This window comes from Gadus macrocephalus, chromosome 15 (assembly GCF_031168955.1).
Source record: "Gadus macrocephalus chromosome 15, ASM3116895v1".
Classification (NCBI taxonomy): domain Eukaryota; kingdom Metazoa; phylum Chordata; class Actinopteri; order Gadiformes; family Gadidae; genus Gadus; species Gadus macrocephalus.
In genome coordinates, this window is record NC_082396.1 from 15777109 (window position 1) to 15794293 (window position 17185).

Genomic DNA, 17185 nt, shown 5'->3' on the forward strand with positions numbered 1-17185 from the left:
TCCTCACACACACACACACACACACACACACACACACACACACACACACACACACACACACACACACACACACACACACACACACACACACACACACACACACACACACACACCGCCTCCACCACCTCTCAGTCCTCTCCTCCTCACACGTGGAGCGAAGAGTCCACGGGGAAAACGTTGCACCGTGTGAGCATATATAAAACAGCAGCTAAACGGTGAACAGTGCATTCCTCTGTCCCTAGAGGTGTGGTTGTAGGACACACACACGCGTGAAGGTGGTGTTTTATGCGTTTGAAGTATTTGCCTGTTTCAATGTTTTGTCCTCTTTGGAGGGGAGATAAGAGACGTTCCCTCTAATGCACAAAATATTATTAGATCAGTTTCCATATTTCAATTTTTCATATATTTATATTTTCTGGTCATATCTCTGCCAGACTTGACCGGACTGATCTTATACATTTTTTGAGTGAGATTGTCCCTAAAATGTATGTTTTAAATGGTTCTTAGGGAAACACTACTCAGTGCTGAAAATCTGTTTTGATTGTATATAGATTTTAAAATAAAATATCTATATAAATTCAATACAATTCCTATATTCCGCAGTAGAATTGTGGATTTGATTTGCCAATTCAAAACAACCCACATCCCAGTACATGTCCCAGTACATGTCCCAGTACATGTCCCAGTACATGTCCCAGTACATGTCCCAGTACATGTCCCAGTACATGTCCCAGTACATGTCCCAGTACATGTCCCAGTACATGTCCCAGTACATGTCCCGATTAAACATAATGTGAAACCAGCCCTTCGACCCAGCCCCTCCCAGCCCGCACCTTGTGGAAGATGATGGACATGAGGAAGAAGTCGAGCAGGAAGCTCTCGGAGGCGCGTGGGCAGTCGAAGTGGAAGAAGATGAGCGTGAAGAGGAGGGTGAGGAACTGGAAGCTGGGGTCGCAGAAGGACGAGCGCAGGAGCTTCAGCCCGGCCACCGTGGTGAGGAGGACATCGCCGCTGGGGAGGGGAACACACATGGTCAGAAAGCAGCACACACACGCACGGGTCAGACAGCAGCACGCACACACACACACATGCACACAAACGCACACACACCCACACACACACCACACGGTCAGACAGCAGCACACACACACGCATGGGTCAGGCAGCAGCACAGACACGGGTCAGACAGCAACACACACATGGGTCAGACAGAAACGCGCACACACACACACAGAAACACGCACACGCACACACACATTGGTCGGACAGCAGCACACACACGGTCAGACAGTAGCACACACACACACACACACACACACGCCCACACACACACACACAGGCACAAACACACAAACACACGGACACACACACTCACACTCCCAACTCTCGTCGTTTAGAAGCAAACGTTACCAAAAATATACCAGGAATCGCTCGTGTGTGCGCTTGTGCGTGCATGTGTGCGTGTGTGTGTGTGTTTCTGCTCCTTCCCACTCACTGGATGCCCAGCCTCTTGCGGTGGCTGAGGGAGAAGCCGTCGTTGGTGAGGGCGCTCAGCACGATGGCGGGGTACACCACGTACTTCTCGAAGCACAGCAGGCCCACGTACAGCCGCTCGAACCACATCAGCACCGCGTCCTCTGGGGGGAGCAGAGACCCTGAGCATCACTAGTCACTGCACTTTGGTTGTCCTGTCAACAACAACGGGCTATTTATATCATTTTATTTTATTAATTATCATTATTAATCCTTAATAGCCATGAATGATATTTGACGTGATTTAGTTAGTAAGTATGTTAGAAGCAATGACTCTGACCTGTTCACCATATTTACAAGTTTCTAGGTTTTATATTTCGAGTTTTGGAAGAGAACGTTTTTTTTACTTATCGGCAACAAAATAGCTAAATGCCTGAACCACCGTCAGATCAGTGTGTGATGGCGGCTCTGGCGGAGCGTGTAGTGAAGGTCATGTGAGTGTCATGGCGTCCCCTGCTGCCGGCTGACCTCTGGGCTCAAACTGGTGGAACTCCTTGGTCTTGAGGACAGGGTGGGACAGCCACAGCCAGGGGTGGTGCTTCCTCAGCTGGGGGATGAGGTAGTGGGTGACCAGCCCCACCGTCCCGGCCAGCGCGTACAGCACGATGGTCACAAAGGGCTGCGGGCCACAGAAACAACGCTAGAGTCAACCATGTGATGATTTTCAATGGTAACACGGATGAATACGTTATTCCGTGACGAGGGACAAGGTGTGAGTGCTCAGCTCGATATTCTAGTGGGAGTTCATCTTGTTTGTTGGGCATCCAAGTTGTTTTTTAGGTTACGAATCGTTTTTTGTGTTTGTGTCTATGTATGCACGTCTGTTACGTTTCATAACTATGTAATAACAGTAGTCTTCCTCAGGGCCAAGTAGTCACATGACCCTGCCAATGTCCCGATGAAGGCAGGAAGTTCACCTTCAGGGAGAGGAAGACCGTGCTGGCGGTGAGGGCAAAGGTCAGGATGTAGGCCACGGAGCAGACCACGATGTCTGACATGAGGATCTCTTTCTGAAGACCACAGGAGAAAACACTTGATCAACGATTACAGAGTGCCGATCATTCATCCCTGGCTCATTATTTGTATGCATTAAAACTTTTATTTGGTCTGTCTTTTGGTTAGTCATTCAAATACAGTTTTGGACCACTGTTTCTACACATTTCCATAGCATATTATTAACCATCGAGTTCTGCAGCTTTTCCGGCAGGGGGTCTTTGATGTGTGACTCCACCTCTTCATCTTCCTCGTTGTCCACCAGCCCCGGAACTAGCTTCGACTTGATCAGCGATCTGGAAACCACAGTGATGAAACGTCCACATGTTTTATACTTGAATGTCTGCCTATCCTAAAATCGCTCTTTCCTCTTTCCACACGCGCACACACAAAACGCAGACTTGCAATGGGTGTGACTCGTCATCAATTCTAATCTAAAGAATTGATGACGAGACAGAATTAAATATACTTGTTTATGAAATTGTTTCTTTCATGAAACAAAGATATTATATTGAACTTACACAGCAATATATATATATATATCTTTCTCTCTCTCTCTCTCTCTCTCTCTCTCTATATATATATATATATATATATATATATATATATAGAGAGAGAGAGAGAGAGAGAGAGAGAGAGAGAGAGAGAGAGAGAGAGTATTGTCACAGTAAAATCAAAACAAAATTCCACAGAATTGTAGTGTGTTCCTGTCTTGCTGGTGGTACTTACAGTAGGGTGGAGGGGTTGCTGCTCTGTCTGCTCAGATGGTACGAGAACACCACCAGGAGGCCACAGAATCCAGAGAACAGAGCAGGGGTGTGCTGCTCATCCCAGGGCTCCTGAAAACACACACAAACACACAAACACATGCACACAATCACCATGTACCACTGAATATTTTTAGTAATACAAAATTGTGCAAACACCTGTATTAGTCTGTTCCAGATATCACCTGTGTGTAATATCATCTCCCTATAATTCTTGTAAAGCAAGACGTGTAGGACTGTGTGTCTATAATTATCATCCTGTGATCCTGTCCTTCCTGTTGGTGCTTGTCAGTTAACACCACACCCCCACAATCACACACAAACACAAACACACACACACAAACACACACACAAACACACGCACACACACACCCCAGGCTGCTGCCTCTTCCTAGTCATTTAGTAAGGACGAATAACAGCACTGTCACAGCCCTCGCTTTCTTCCCTCCATCACTCAGTAAAGTGGCTCGCAGGCTATTTATAACAGAGAGAGGGGAGAGGGAAGAGAAGAGGACAGAGGAGAGAGTAGAGAAGAGGAGAGAGTAGAAAGGGGTGCGGAGAGAAGATAGGGGGAGGGGGAAGGGAGAGGACAGAGAGAAGCAGGAGGAGAGGTGATGAGTGGAGAGGAGAGGATAGGAGAGGAGAGGAGATGGGAGACGTATCGAGCCCTGGCTCATTCAACAGCAACTCTATTCGTTTCTTACCTTGAGGGCTCCGAAGCAGAATCCATAGAGCAGTGACAGTGCTACCAGACTGCGTAGGATACTGTATATTGCAGAGTGGAGGCCTGTGGCAGCTGGGGAACACAAAGAAACACGGAACACCGTCTGATTTAATATATAGTGTGTATATGTTGGCTGTTTCTTATGTAACCTTGACGAATGCTGCCAAGAGGCAGCATGCAACGAAAAATCCCTTTTTAACACTGACAACAAAAATATGCTTCAAATAAATATCGATAATATATATATGGATATACCCATTCAATATGCAAAAGAGTCCTGTTATACGTAAATCTTGTATGATGGGGTCAGAGACACTGCCGAGGCAAAGCAGATCCTGCTCCCCACAGTTGAGTGAATGTATCGTATTTCGGTACATTCAGCAAACACTTACGATTTTTTTATCGAATTCCTCAGCTATAATGAAACTCTTTTCTGTGGCCCTTTCAGCCTAATGTTTTGCGTTGTCATGGAAACATCCAGTCAATGGCTCTACATGGCCGTTGCTGTTACTGTTAGTTTGTAGCGCAATGACTTGAAACGTTTAAAAGGCGGAGACGTCCGGTTATCGAAAAGAATGCACACCCGTGGAATGATATCGACCAATCAGAATGAAGTATTCAACCATTCTGTGGTCTAAATACACAGGTGTGAAAGGTGGGTTAAAGCGATGTGATTGGTCACATGATGAGCGGGGCTCACCGGTTCCTCCGAAGAAGTGCATGTCGATCTGCTCCAGCAGGTAGATGGTGAAGGTGTTGACCTGGGGCAGCAGGCCCACCAGGAAGGTGATGGGGAAGCAGTAGGTGATCCCTGGGGGACAGAGCGGAGATCAGTGAGGCCTTGTTGTCTGTGGTGGAAAGCATCCGGAAGCTGACCAGTGTTTCACAGACAGTGCCCGTTTCACAGAGGGGTCGTGATAGGTCGAAAAGAGGGCCTCGCTCATCACACCAAAAGAGGAGGCCCATAATTAGTGTTATGAGTGACACCTGTGCTTTTCCTACGACGACACCTAAAATGGTCCAAGTGTCATTGATATATCAATAGATCAAATCCCTTGTTAACCTCTGAATTGCATCCAATATATCTCCTCTCCAACCATGAATACATCATAACAAAGCTGGACGTCGATTTTCACATGGGCGTCTGTGTTCACAGGTTTCACGCAAACACACATATACACACACACACACACACACATGCATGCACACAAACACAAAGACACACACACACACAAACACACACACACACACACACACAAACATGCGTGCACACAAACACAAAGACACACACACAAACACAAACGCACACACAGGCACACACACACGCGCGTTCTCCACGGTGGCTGACCGTACCCAGGAGCAGGTCTCTGAGGAGGTGCAGGGCGTCGTGGCAGGCGATGGTGACCCCGTATAGCGTGGAGACGGGCAGGTCCTTGGTCTGCAGCACCTGCTCCAGCAGCCAGATCAGAGAGCAGAACAGGCAGAAGTAGGCCGCCCGGCTGTAGGCCACCAGCTGGTTGTGGCCCTGGAGACCACACACATATAGACACGCACATGTAAAGATAGACGCACAGGCGGACACAAACACAAACACAAAAAACAACGTACACCCACATAGACAAAAACAAGCACACACACACACACACACACACACTCACAGATTTCCATAGACACACACAAACACAAACATGCCCATGATTGTGCGTGGACAACACAGAACACAGACATATCACATACAGTATATTTTCAATCCGATACATGATTACATAACAGAGATCCGTATGACCTAAAGAGACATGTGATGCCAATCACTTCCCCAGCACAGACCAACTCACATGCGTGGGCGAGGCCGCGTCGGGTTGAACACTCTGAAAAGGACAACAGACAGAGACACACGGATTATGAATCCCCACTTAACCTGAAAATAACTCACTCACAACCAATGAGCGCGAGCCACACCAGACAGGGATTTCACAACAGATGGCAGTGCTGCGTCGACCATCACTAATGGCAACGCTCGATGCAGAGTTTTATTAGAATCCCTTGAGCGATTATCGTTGTGCCGCAAAAAAGATTCCAGCAGCAAAGGCTGAATCAGCTGCTGAGAGTCAGCAGTACGGTGTAGGGATGCTGTCGCCTTCTATAGTTGCCGAATTTACAACTGAGGGGAGATGAGGAAATGATCACCGCAGTCCATGAGGTGAGGGTCTCCTAAGAGAGTGTTGGGAGGCAGTGTTGCCAGGTTGGGCCGGATATCCCACCGAATTTGGCAATCCTGGCTGCAGTGCGCTGCAGCCAGGGTTGCCAGATTAGAAGGGATATCTGGCCCAATCCACCAACACTGCAGGGAGGGAGTCAGAGATGGAGCTCAGCAGGGCAGAACTATGAAGTGGTCTCCTCACCTTGAGTAATGAGTATTGGCAGCTGGCGATGACCAGACAGAACTGGAATACCCAGAAGTCTTGGAAGCAGCCCCGGTTCAAGAGCAGGAAGCCCAGGAATGACACCAGGAAGCCCATGAAGATGGCCACCAGGTTCTCCAGAACTTCCTGGTTCCTACGACCAGCAGTGGTGTGGGGGGATAGCGGTTGTGGTTAATCCATTAATCAACACATCATTTTGATATATCAATTAATTGTGGATGTTAAGAATCCATTTAAGAAAAGAACAGAACGTTTGCTGCTTACATCTGCAGAAATGCAAATATGTGCATGCAAACACACCAACACACACACACACACACACACACACACACACACACACACACACACACACACACACACACACACACACACACACACACACACACACACACACACACACACAAATACACACACACACACACACACACACACACACACACACACACACACACACACACACACACACACACACACACACACACACATAATAATCAATGTATAAATGATTGTTTATGTCAATAATCCCATTACAGATACCTAACATTCCTTGCCTAGCGCTGCAGAAATGTTTAATATTTGAAATAATTTTCCTGTTTGATGAAATCAATAATTTAGTTTTTCTCCTCTTGGCTGCTTGTCAGACAAAGCGAGGAAATTCTAAACTTCCCTTGGCCCGAGGCTTGATGGGTATTTGCCATTATTTACGTCTCATTGTAGACTGAATGATGAATGGATATAAATGGTCGATAGTTGCGGGTCAATATTATCACTGCGTCACACACACTCACTCGCACACGCACACACACAAACACGCATGCACGCACGCACACACACACGCACACACAGACACACGCGCGTGCACGCACACACACACACACACCCACACACACACACACACACACTCACACACACACACACACACACACACACACACACACACACACACACACCTGTCCAACAGCGCGAGCAGGGTCAGTCGGTCGTACAGGATGTTGACCCACTTCCCAGGAAACAGTCTGAGCTTGTAGTACAGCTTCCTAGTCGGTCTCTCTTGCGTGGATGTTTCTGAAGACTCGTCCAGAGAGTCTTCCTCCTGGCAGGACACACACATACGCACACACACACACACACACACACACACACACACACACACACACACACACACACACACACACACACACACACACACACACACACACACACACAAAAACACATGGTGTTTCACACACAAAGTGTTGCTCACACAAATAAGATTCTCTGCCTATTAAAGAAATTATCAACATTAACATACATTTGTCAGAATCCTCCAGAGTTATCATGACTTAAAGTGAGGCCGGCAAAGCCCCTTTGATTCACACATGTCTAAGCATACTGTTGTTTGAAGCCTGATTTCAATCGTTAGTTGTGCGAAACAGTGTAAGGGGTTAGGATCCCGCCTGACTCAGGCCATTGCTGTTCGCTTCATTGCAGCTAAACTCTGCTATGTCCAAAAAAAATGGCTCTGGAGCCTGTATCCGCGGACCATGAGAAGGGACAGTTCATTACAGTGATAGAGTGAGGTGATTGCGCACCACTGATTTGCATCAATACCATTTAAATAGTTGCCATCGAAGCCAACTGCTCTCTGGCTCTCGGTTACACGAGAGGAGGAGAGAAGAGGAAACAAGAGAGCAGAGGAGAGGAAATACAGCGAGAGGACAGGAGAGGGGAGATGATATATAGCTAAGGAACGGACAGGAGAGGAAGAGCGGAGAAAAATAGGAGCAACGCCCTGATGAGATAAGAGAAGAGAAAAAGGACATAACAAACCAAATGATAACACGACAGAGTAGAGTCCAGCCCGGGATAAAAGAAAGGGCAAACAGAGGGGGAAAACAGGGGGAGAATGCAAAGCACACCACAACACCAAAGATAGATCCAGTAAAAGGGAGAGGAGAGACAGAACAGCCCGCCACAAGAGGCGGCAGTGGGGGGGGTCGGTACCTGGAAGATCTCTGGGTGGGTTCTGCGGGGCCGGAGTCGGTGTGCAGGGATGATGCGTCGCTGGAACGGGCCCTCCATGTGGCCCCCCACTAGGCCGTCCTGACCCTCGGAGTTTGAAGAGGTCGATAGCAGGTCACTGGACCCCCACACACACACACACACACACACACAAACAAAACACACACACATGCAATCAGAAACACGCACACACAGATAAACACACACGCATTGGTGTGTTGAATATTGGTCCACAAGTCCACAGAATAGAGTATTAAAAAATACTATGCAAATATTTATTCATGCAAATTCTGTATTTATGTGCTGGATTGAGGTAACAGAATATAATAACAGGCAGATAATTAAACTCAGTTCAGGTGGCATAAACATTTTTTATTAAATAAAGGAAATGTTCAGGAAAGGGAGCAGGGGGAGAAGGAAGGAGAGTGCTGTGTAATACGCAGTGGAGGAGGAGGAGGAGGAGGAGGAGGAGGAGGGAGGAGGAGGGAGGAGGAGGAGGAGGAGGAGGAGGAGGAGGAGGAGGGAGGAGGGAGGAGGAGGAGGAGGAGGGAGGAGGAGGAGGAGGAGGAGGAGGAGGAGGAGGAGGAGGAGGGAGGAGGGAGGAGGAGGAGGAGGAGGAGGAGGAGGAGGAGGAGGGAGGAGGGAGGAGGAGGAGGAGGAGGAGGATTTGAAGGAAAAGGAGGAGAAGGAGGAGGAAGAAGGAGGTCGACGCTCCAGCAGTACCACATATTGCCGGTGATGAGCTCCGCCCCGAGGGGCAGGTTGAGGGCCCTCTCTGCATAGAGCTTACGGGGCCGGTCCCCTGGTAACACACACACACACACACACACACACACACACACACACACACACACACACACACACACACACACACACACACACACACACACACACACATACACAGAGCTTATTATGTTTCATGCAGCTCAAAGCAAACTGACACCAAAGTACAAAACTGACACAAAAGAAGATGATCAATGATTTGAGTATTTTTAAACTCTTTATGCTAATAATGTGTTGTTGCATTCTTGACGGCCAGGTTAGGACAGAAATAGACCCAGGATATAAATAGAGCTTCATATCTCAACCAAAACAGAGATGAATGAACTCAACTAAACAATCTCCAACGAGACCTGTTATGTTGTCTAAACAGACCATGGGCCCTATCTTGCACCCAGCACAATTTACTTTCTACACCGACGCATGTATCGTTGCTAGTTTGCAGCCGGCGCAAAGAAGATTTGCCCCCACAGCAAACTCGCGCCACTAAACTTGCGCCCGGAGAGAGGCGTGTCGGCGAAAGCAGAGGCGTGAAAAGATACATATAGCTCTCATACAGATACATTTTGCAATTGAACAACTGACCGAAGAAAGTGCACTAGCGGATAGCGCAGTTGGTTTTGCTATTTTGACATGCCTAGGCAGTTCGGAACTGTAACATAAGCTTACACACACGTAGGCTATAAACAGCACAAACATGCAAACAATTAGCCTAATTTAAATATTATGATGTCAAAGATTGTTCATATACGTAAAACTGCATAGAAATAGCATGTGGATTGTGGAAAAAAATTCCATAGGGGCTGCATGAATGAACACTGCAATAGGCTATGCCATGCGTTAAAATAATAATAATAACAATAATAAACGAGCAAAGTATATCCCAGCCTTCCAAAACAAAATCTTGTTTTAGCACATATATGTGTTACGTTTTCTTTGCCGAAATTGATATGACGACTCAGTGTTTCAGAAGTTGTAGAAGAAAACGCTATCCATGTGTGAATTAGGCCATATTATTTGGACATAAACTGAGCCATTGGAAGTTGGAAATTCATGTGGTCATACATCTGTCTCAGGGGAGAATGCACACGCGCTGTCAAAATATCAACTCGTCAGTTTCAAATGCGCTAAATGGCTCATAAGGGGATGGGAGATGGGGCTCTTATTGGTTTATGCATGTTACGCCCAAAAAACACATTAGGCTACTTCAGACCAACCCATTTTAGATTTGAGCCATTTTCCGCCGGTATATTAGCAACAGCGCCAGAGACCCGCCCACAGAGCTAATTGCGTTTTGCGCTTCTCCCATGCGTTTCAGGCCCCCATGTGTCAACATGCCGTCACAGAGGAACAAGCGGTCGGACTCAGACGTACTGTGCACGGTGTGGAAGGTGTACGCGTCCTCCTTGTTGGTGGCCTCCGGTCTGCAGATGACCTGCAGCATGGAGCTCTCCGACTGGGAGGTCTGGGACGGGAGGGAGTCGTAGTCCGGGTCCTTCTCCCGGTCCGTCTGAGGGCTGGGTGCGAATAAGGCACTAACTCGTTCCATTAAAGCCATCCTCGGGCACAGCCATCGAAACGCACGACAAAAAGCCGCATGTTATTTAGAGTTTGGCAATAAACTCTTCACAGCATTGTCACCGTAGCTCTGCTGTGTGTTTACCTGTCGGGGGAGACGATGGGGATGCGCGCGGGGGGGATGGCGTGCAGGGTGTCTGTGGCCAGGCTGGTGGGGGGGTTGGGTCTCCTGCGCTGGCTTTCCCCTTTGGTCTCAGAAAAGGCCTCGCTTGGTTTGGCGGATGTACTGGGATCCTCTGGGAAGGAGAAGAAGTGTTAAAACACGGGGCTTACTCCTTTCAAATTTGGATTCACACTCACGGTCTGCAACGGAAGCTGCGGTCTGCACCGGCGCATGAAGGATGGATGTTTGCGTGTTTATAGGAGGACGATGAATCAGTTAGATCAAGTTCAACTTATTTAAATAATTGTAATCTCAGCCTTAGCATGTGAACCGAATTGGGATGTGATCAAAAAATTATATTTCATCTAACTTCTTCGACCTATAATGTGAACCAAAATAGCACATGAGGAATTCCCAATCCTAATATTTATTCTAAGATACATGCCGCTTTAATCATGGGCGTGCTGATTAGAAGGATCTGCTACCCCCGCCGTGTGGACGCCCACCCTGGTCCGCAGTGTGTGCGTCCCCTCTCTGCTGCGTCCTCTCCTCCTCCTGGGCGCTGGCCCCGCCCTCTCTGCTCAGGGACCCCAGAAGAGACACGAACTCCAGGAAGTTGGACTCGTTGGGGAGCTGGCCTTCCTTGGCCTCCAGGTCCGATTTAGAACTCGTCATTACCGTCTGGAAGCCAGAAAGGGGAGGGGTTAATGGATGAACGGATGAACGGATGAATGGGTGGATGGACAAAGGGATGAATGGATGAAAGCATGGGTCATGAAATTGACACATTAACAGAGTGCCGTACTGTACAAAGTAAGTGCCATACTGCAGAGTCATAGCGTTCCTCCCAGTAAGCCTCACACTGAACACAGTTAGTGCCAAACTGGGCAGTAAGTCACGTACTAAACAGTAACAGCGTACTGAACAGTTATAGCGTACTACACTGCAAGTGCCAAGATGCTACACAATAAAAGCATACTACAGAGTTAGTGCCACGCTGTACACAGTAAGAACCACCCTGTACACAGTAAGCAGTACTACCCAGTCCGCCCCACCCTGTACACAGTAAGCAGTACCTCCCAGTCAGCCCCACCCTGTACACAGTAAGCAGTACCTCCCAGTCAGCCCCACCCTGTACATACTGCGTTGTGCGACCGCTCCGACAGCAGCACGGCGTCCTTCCCGCTGTCCATGCTGAGGCCGCGGACGTGCGTCCTGCCCCCGGGCCCGTAGCGGCCCAGCGCGGGGGGCAGCCGCAGGAAGCCCTCCGAGTCCACGGTGAGCTCCGGGGGGTCCGAGTCGTCGTGGTGGGAGTGCAGATCCACGCCCGACGAGCTGTTGTCGTTGGTCAGCAGCGGGCTGAGCACGTTGTCGCTGGCCTCCCCCAGACGCAGGCTGGGCGGCGGGGGTCTCTGCTGGCGCCCGGGGGGGCCCTCCGTCACGGGGGACTCAGAGCTGGTGGTCTCCCTGCACAGGTGGAACTCCTCACTGTGGACGGTCGACTGGGAGAGTCTGGGCGAGGGCTCCTCGTCTGACTCCGCCCCTTCCTGTCCCGCTCTCTGCCCGTCCTCCTCGAGGGAGTCGAAGGTGATGACGGGGATCTTGATGTGGCATTCCCCCGCCTCCTTCTGGGCCTGTGCTCAGGGGACAACCACCGGGGGTGTTGTGTCATAGCTTTGAATATATGTCTAGGTTTATATGTTTGTATATATATATATATATTATGTTCAAATATATGTTTATTTTCGTTCACATCCATAATATCCACTCAAATGTAATATTATCTGGTTAGGCCAAACAGAGAAATTAAATATATGTATCATCAAGCCTCATTTTTTTTTCAATAAACAAAAGATGCCCCAAAAGAAAGGAAAACATTACCCATTCATCAATATTAACTGCATGCATAGAGCAATCCAGCTGGAACGGCCATAACATTTGTTGTTAATTATTATACATAAACGGAAACAACTGTGCCAAACATGCACGGAAGCCTCAACACAAACCCCACGACAACACAACAACTCGGGTGTCCATATCTCCCTAAGAGCCTCTAGACAGCAGAAGGGCCAGAGGGTGGTGCGGGTGGAGGCCCCGCCCCCTCCTACCTGCGTGCTCTCCAGGATGCTCTGCTTCACGCTCTCCTCCAGCCGCGCGGCCGTGTGCGGGTCGCAGCTCATGGTGATGATGATCTTCACCGTGTCGCGGGATTCCAGGGGCGCCGACTCGGAGGACCCGGAGCCCGAGTTGTCCACCAGCACCACGGCGATCTCGTCCGAACAGTAGGCCTCCTCCGCCTCCTCGAACTGCGGGGGGTGAGACAGGAAAGCAAGGCCATCAAGGCCCCGGGGGCGTTACAGGGGTCAAAGGTCGGGGGTCGGGCGATATCCAGCACTGGCTGGTTCAAATAGAGTGCGTCGTTTATGTGTTGCGTTCTACAAACGGTTGTCTATAGGCTACCTCGGAGGGGGTCTGGGGAGTGCTGTCGACTATAGCCCCCAGGTGGTCTCGGGGCTCGTCCACCGTGTTGTTGTTGGTGTCGGAGGGCTCCTTGCGCCCCTCACTCTCCTCGCCGCTTTCTCCCTCATCGCTGCCACTGCCGCTGCTGCTGCTGCTGCTGCTGCCGCCGCCGCCGTGGGAGGAGGGCAGCCCCTCATCCACGGCCTCCCTCTCGCCCCCGTCCTCCTCCACATTGCCCCCCTTCTCCGGCTCCGTCACCGTCGTCCTCTCCTTCTCCGCCGCCCTGCTCCGCTCCGACAGCAGCCGGTCGGTGCCGGTCAGGGGGCTCTGGATGTCCGCCTCCTCCCTCTCTGTCCCGCCGCCGCCGCCGCCGCCGCCGCCGCCGCCGCCACACCCGGTCCTGGAAGAGGCGTCCCGTTTCTCCGCGCTGGCGGCCGACCCGGGCCTGGTGCCGTCCCCCCCAGCCCGGGAAGAGGGCCTCTGCTGGGCCTGCAGCAGAGGGGTGGCCTGGTCCGGGTTGGGGCTGGACAGTTCTTCCGGGGAGAGCTCCTGGCCGGGCTGCACACGCCCCTCTGGTAGGTCGTCCGCCGTGCTCTGATTACGCCCTGCGTGGCGGGACAGGGGGAAGATTCAGCAGTGTGCCTCATTTTCTTCAATTCGTTTCATAGGTTCCATACAAAAACACTTCCATCGGTTCTTCATTCTCTTCTGCTAATGCTTAAGCGTCACTACATGCAGACCAGATTACGTAGAGTGCCTTGGATTCTCAGAAAGGACATGAGCCACAATAATCCCCACATATTCCACATAATCAACAGCATACCATTTATTCCATATCAGTAGAACTACCAGCCATAAAACACATTGGGTATATCTGCTCGACTGCACCACATGGATAAGACAGGGACAATATATCCAGGGCACTCTTGAGATATTATGGCTGATCTTGCTGTGACTCATCACAAGGGCATGAGGTCACACATTAAACTGGAGCTAGCTTCCAAGCCGCTGCGTGGCTGATTCCCTGAGCAGATTTACGGCTACGGTGTGTTAGAAGAAGTCATCCCTCTACTACATTATCTATGAGACCATTAGGGAAAGACAGACTACCGATCTCTATTGGCCAACGTCGGGGGAATCCGATATGCCAACAAAAGAGAAATCAAAAGGGGATTAATAGTCTGGCTGGTTATAGACGGGCCTTTGGCCTTCTGCGCTGCATTTGATTCGGTTTCCCCAGGCTGCTTTCAAGCTGTCACTCACGTTAATCAATGGCTTTTAATTAAATCAATGACATCCTGGTCTGTGGTCAAATCTAAACTGAGATTGTTTGGCTTAAAGTCTAGGCTTTGTTGAGACAGCTCGATACATTTCATGGTGTAATATGTTTATTATATGTAATTGGAGCATTCGTTTCCCACTGTTCTGAGGGACTACAAGGCACTGGCATCAATCTCTTATGAGTTTCAATGTTCCACATATAATATTCAGAAAACCTTATTTTCTTTTCTCCCCATTTTTCTGCTCTCAACTGGTGTTGCATGGTTAAATATTAATCACATTGAACTGAAGGAAGATCAAGAGACAAGAATAATCCCAGACAGAAATAGCATGTAGTTCACTAGCTGCCCATCATCATTTCCAAGTTGCAGAATCAAATCAGGTTAACTTCAGCCTGAGTGAGTGGGGATGTACCAGCATGTTTCAGTGCAAGAGAACTAATGATTTCTGTCTCTGTAAAACTGGGTTCAACATTGTCATTGTGATCAAACTGTAGACTGTATTAAAAGGACTGACTTTTTGTTTACTTGCTATGAAGGGCCGATGACCAATGGATGTTGTTTGTCAATTATTCACCAGTGGGTACAAAAAATGATTCCATATACATTATTAGAAAACCTATTGTACCTATGAATACACAATCTCACTCTTTCAGTTCTGTCTACAATACAAAGGATTCTTTGTTGTGAAACATGAATTATGTGAAACAACATTACCTTCTGTATCGTTCACCTCATCTGACTTTGGACATTCCTGAACAGAGGGAAGTACAGAGACACAGTATTTACATAAATGGTAAACATGTTCTTCACAAATCAATATGAACCAATCGATCTGTCAATAATCCACTCACTACTCCAATCAGTCCCTGGTCGGTCTCAGTCTGTTTAACTGTAACCTGGATCACTGGGCTGGGCCTGTTACGAACCAACAAAGTCATGGCAACACTGTCTGGGACTGTGCTGCTCTTCCTGAATTAGATGGAGAGTGTGAGAGAGACAGAGAGAGAGAGAGAGAGAGAGAGAGAGAGAGAGAGAGAGAGAGAGAGAGAGAGAGAAGAGAGAGAGAGAGAGAGAGAGAGAGAGAGAGAGAGAGAGAGAGAGAGAGAGAGAGAGAGAGAGAGAGAGAGAGAGAGAGAGAAGAGAGAGAGAGAGAGAGAGAGAGAGAGAGAGAGAGCAAAAGAGAACAATTCAATATGACTTCATGGCAGCCCATACATCAATATAACGGGGTCTTCAGTTACATGAAATATGAATATATTTCAAAACAGGGTGAGGAAGGAAGACAAAATAAAAGCTCTGCATTCTTGATCTTGCTAATATAAGCCTTTTAAAATTAAATTAGCAACAAGGAAAGGGTTTGTCCACCCGAATTGAAAACAGCTTTCTGACGCTCGGGAGTAGAGAGCTACTCACCAGAACCTTACAATACCATCTCTGTTCTGCTCTCTCTCTTTACAACTCCCAAATCGTATCTACACCTGTTTAATTATGTCATGTCAGCTCAATTAAATGTGTACCATCTTGAATCACAGGTAAAGTCTCAAAGGGCTTCACAGGACACCATTTCACAAGACACCATGCAACCCTTTCCCCCAAAATCCAAGGGAAGAAAAATCAAGGTAGAAACATAGAAGAGCTGAGCAAGATCAGAGAGAGAGAGACCTCCTTACAGAGACAGTTAGAAGTTCGGTAATATATGTATGATGTACTGTCGGACCTGATAGTGGCTTGCAGGCAGGGGTCCGAAGCGTTGCTCTTCTTCTCCGGGGCCTTGCTGAGGTCCGAGAGACTGCTTCGCACCAGCGCCTCCCCCTGGTCAAACATCACGTGCAGCCGGTAGTTGGCCAGCTTGATGAGGACGAAGAAGACGGTGATGGAGGTGCAGTAGATGCTCAGGGCCATGGTGGTTGGGGGCAGGGCCTGGGGTCGGAGGAGAGAGCGGTTGGTGAGCGTCAGGGAAGGGAGGGCAGTGGTTCCAACGAGGAGGTGAGCATGGGGCAAGCTGATACAGACAGGAACCAACAAACTTAGAAAGGCGGATAGAGAGACAGACCGAGAGACAAGGACCGGAGGACACTCATCACCACACTACCAGAACATGCAGTTTGGTTCCGTATGCGTAGGACTTGATCTGCGGAAGGTCAATTGGGCAGAGGTATTCGTTTCAAATTGTCTTTGTTGCATGCAACTGCTGTAAAGCTTCCAGTTGTATAAATCTGCCCCATATCAGAGATCTCCACCGAGTTGTGGCCTATGAGGACTGAACACCGCCACAAAGTGACTACAGGAAACATGGCATTGGTGTTTTTGGTTTGATTAACAGCTGATCATACATTGTGTGCACTGGGTCTGGCTATAACAGAGGTACAGGGGCAGCTACACACGTTCGATCAAAACCTGATCAGGTGTCCATCTCCATACAATTGGAAGCCTTTATCATACCATTGTAATCATATTGTTGTATTCAGCTCAGTGATGCAATTTGATAACATTCCAAAGATCTTTGACATAACGTTAGGACTGTTTTCCGCCCACACAGA

At 48.7% G+C, this 17185-nt stretch overlaps 1 protein-coding gene across 2 annotated transcripts in view; it reads right to left on the reverse strand.

The window, feature by feature from the left end:
* The window catches only part of pcnx2 (pecanex 2), a 29524-nt gene extending 12934 nt beyond the window's left edge, over positions 1 to 16590 (reverse strand). The window contains exons 1-23 of one of the 2 annotated variants that reach the window (XM_060073931.1): positions 16363 to 16590; positions 15497 to 15605; positions 15360 to 15396; positions 13363 to 13967; positions 13011 to 13208; positions 12045 to 12536; positions 11409 to 11583; positions 10885 to 11035; positions 10596 to 10756; positions 9165 to 9243; positions 8424 to 8559; positions 7391 to 7533; positions 6420 to 6573; positions 5853 to 5885; positions 5371 to 5542; positions 4718 to 4828; positions 3998 to 4089; positions 3256 to 3365; positions 2714 to 2822; positions 2451 to 2543; positions 2002 to 2152; positions 1496 to 1637; positions 834 to 1011 (exon numbers count right to left, since the gene is read on the reverse strand). In XM_060073931.1, the coding sequence (XP_059929914.1) occupies positions 834 to 1011; positions 1496 to 1637; positions 2002 to 2152; positions 2451 to 2543; positions 2714 to 2822; positions 3256 to 3365; positions 3998 to 4089; positions 4718 to 4828; positions 5371 to 5542; positions 5853 to 5885; positions 6420 to 6573; positions 7391 to 7533; positions 8424 to 8559; positions 9165 to 9243; positions 10596 to 10756; positions 10885 to 11035; positions 11409 to 11583; positions 12045 to 12536; positions 13011 to 13208; positions 13363 to 13967; positions 15360 to 15396; positions 15497 to 15605; positions 16363 to 16547 (3816 nt within the window). In that variant the 5' untranslated portion in view covers positions 16548 to 16590. Of the gene's footprint in view, positions 1 to 833; positions 1012 to 1495; positions 1638 to 2001; positions 2153 to 2450; positions 2544 to 2713; positions 2823 to 3255; positions 3366 to 3997; positions 4090 to 4717; positions 4829 to 5370; positions 5543 to 5852; positions 5886 to 6419; positions 6574 to 7390; positions 7534 to 8423; positions 8560 to 9164; positions 9244 to 10595; positions 10757 to 10884; positions 11036 to 11408; positions 11584 to 12044; positions 12537 to 13010; positions 13209 to 13362; positions 13968 to 15359; positions 15397 to 15496; positions 15615 to 16362 lie in introns of both variants that reach the window. The other variant, XM_060073932.1, reaches the window with a different exon arrangement.
* Positions 16591 to 17185: the final 595 nt, after the last annotated feature.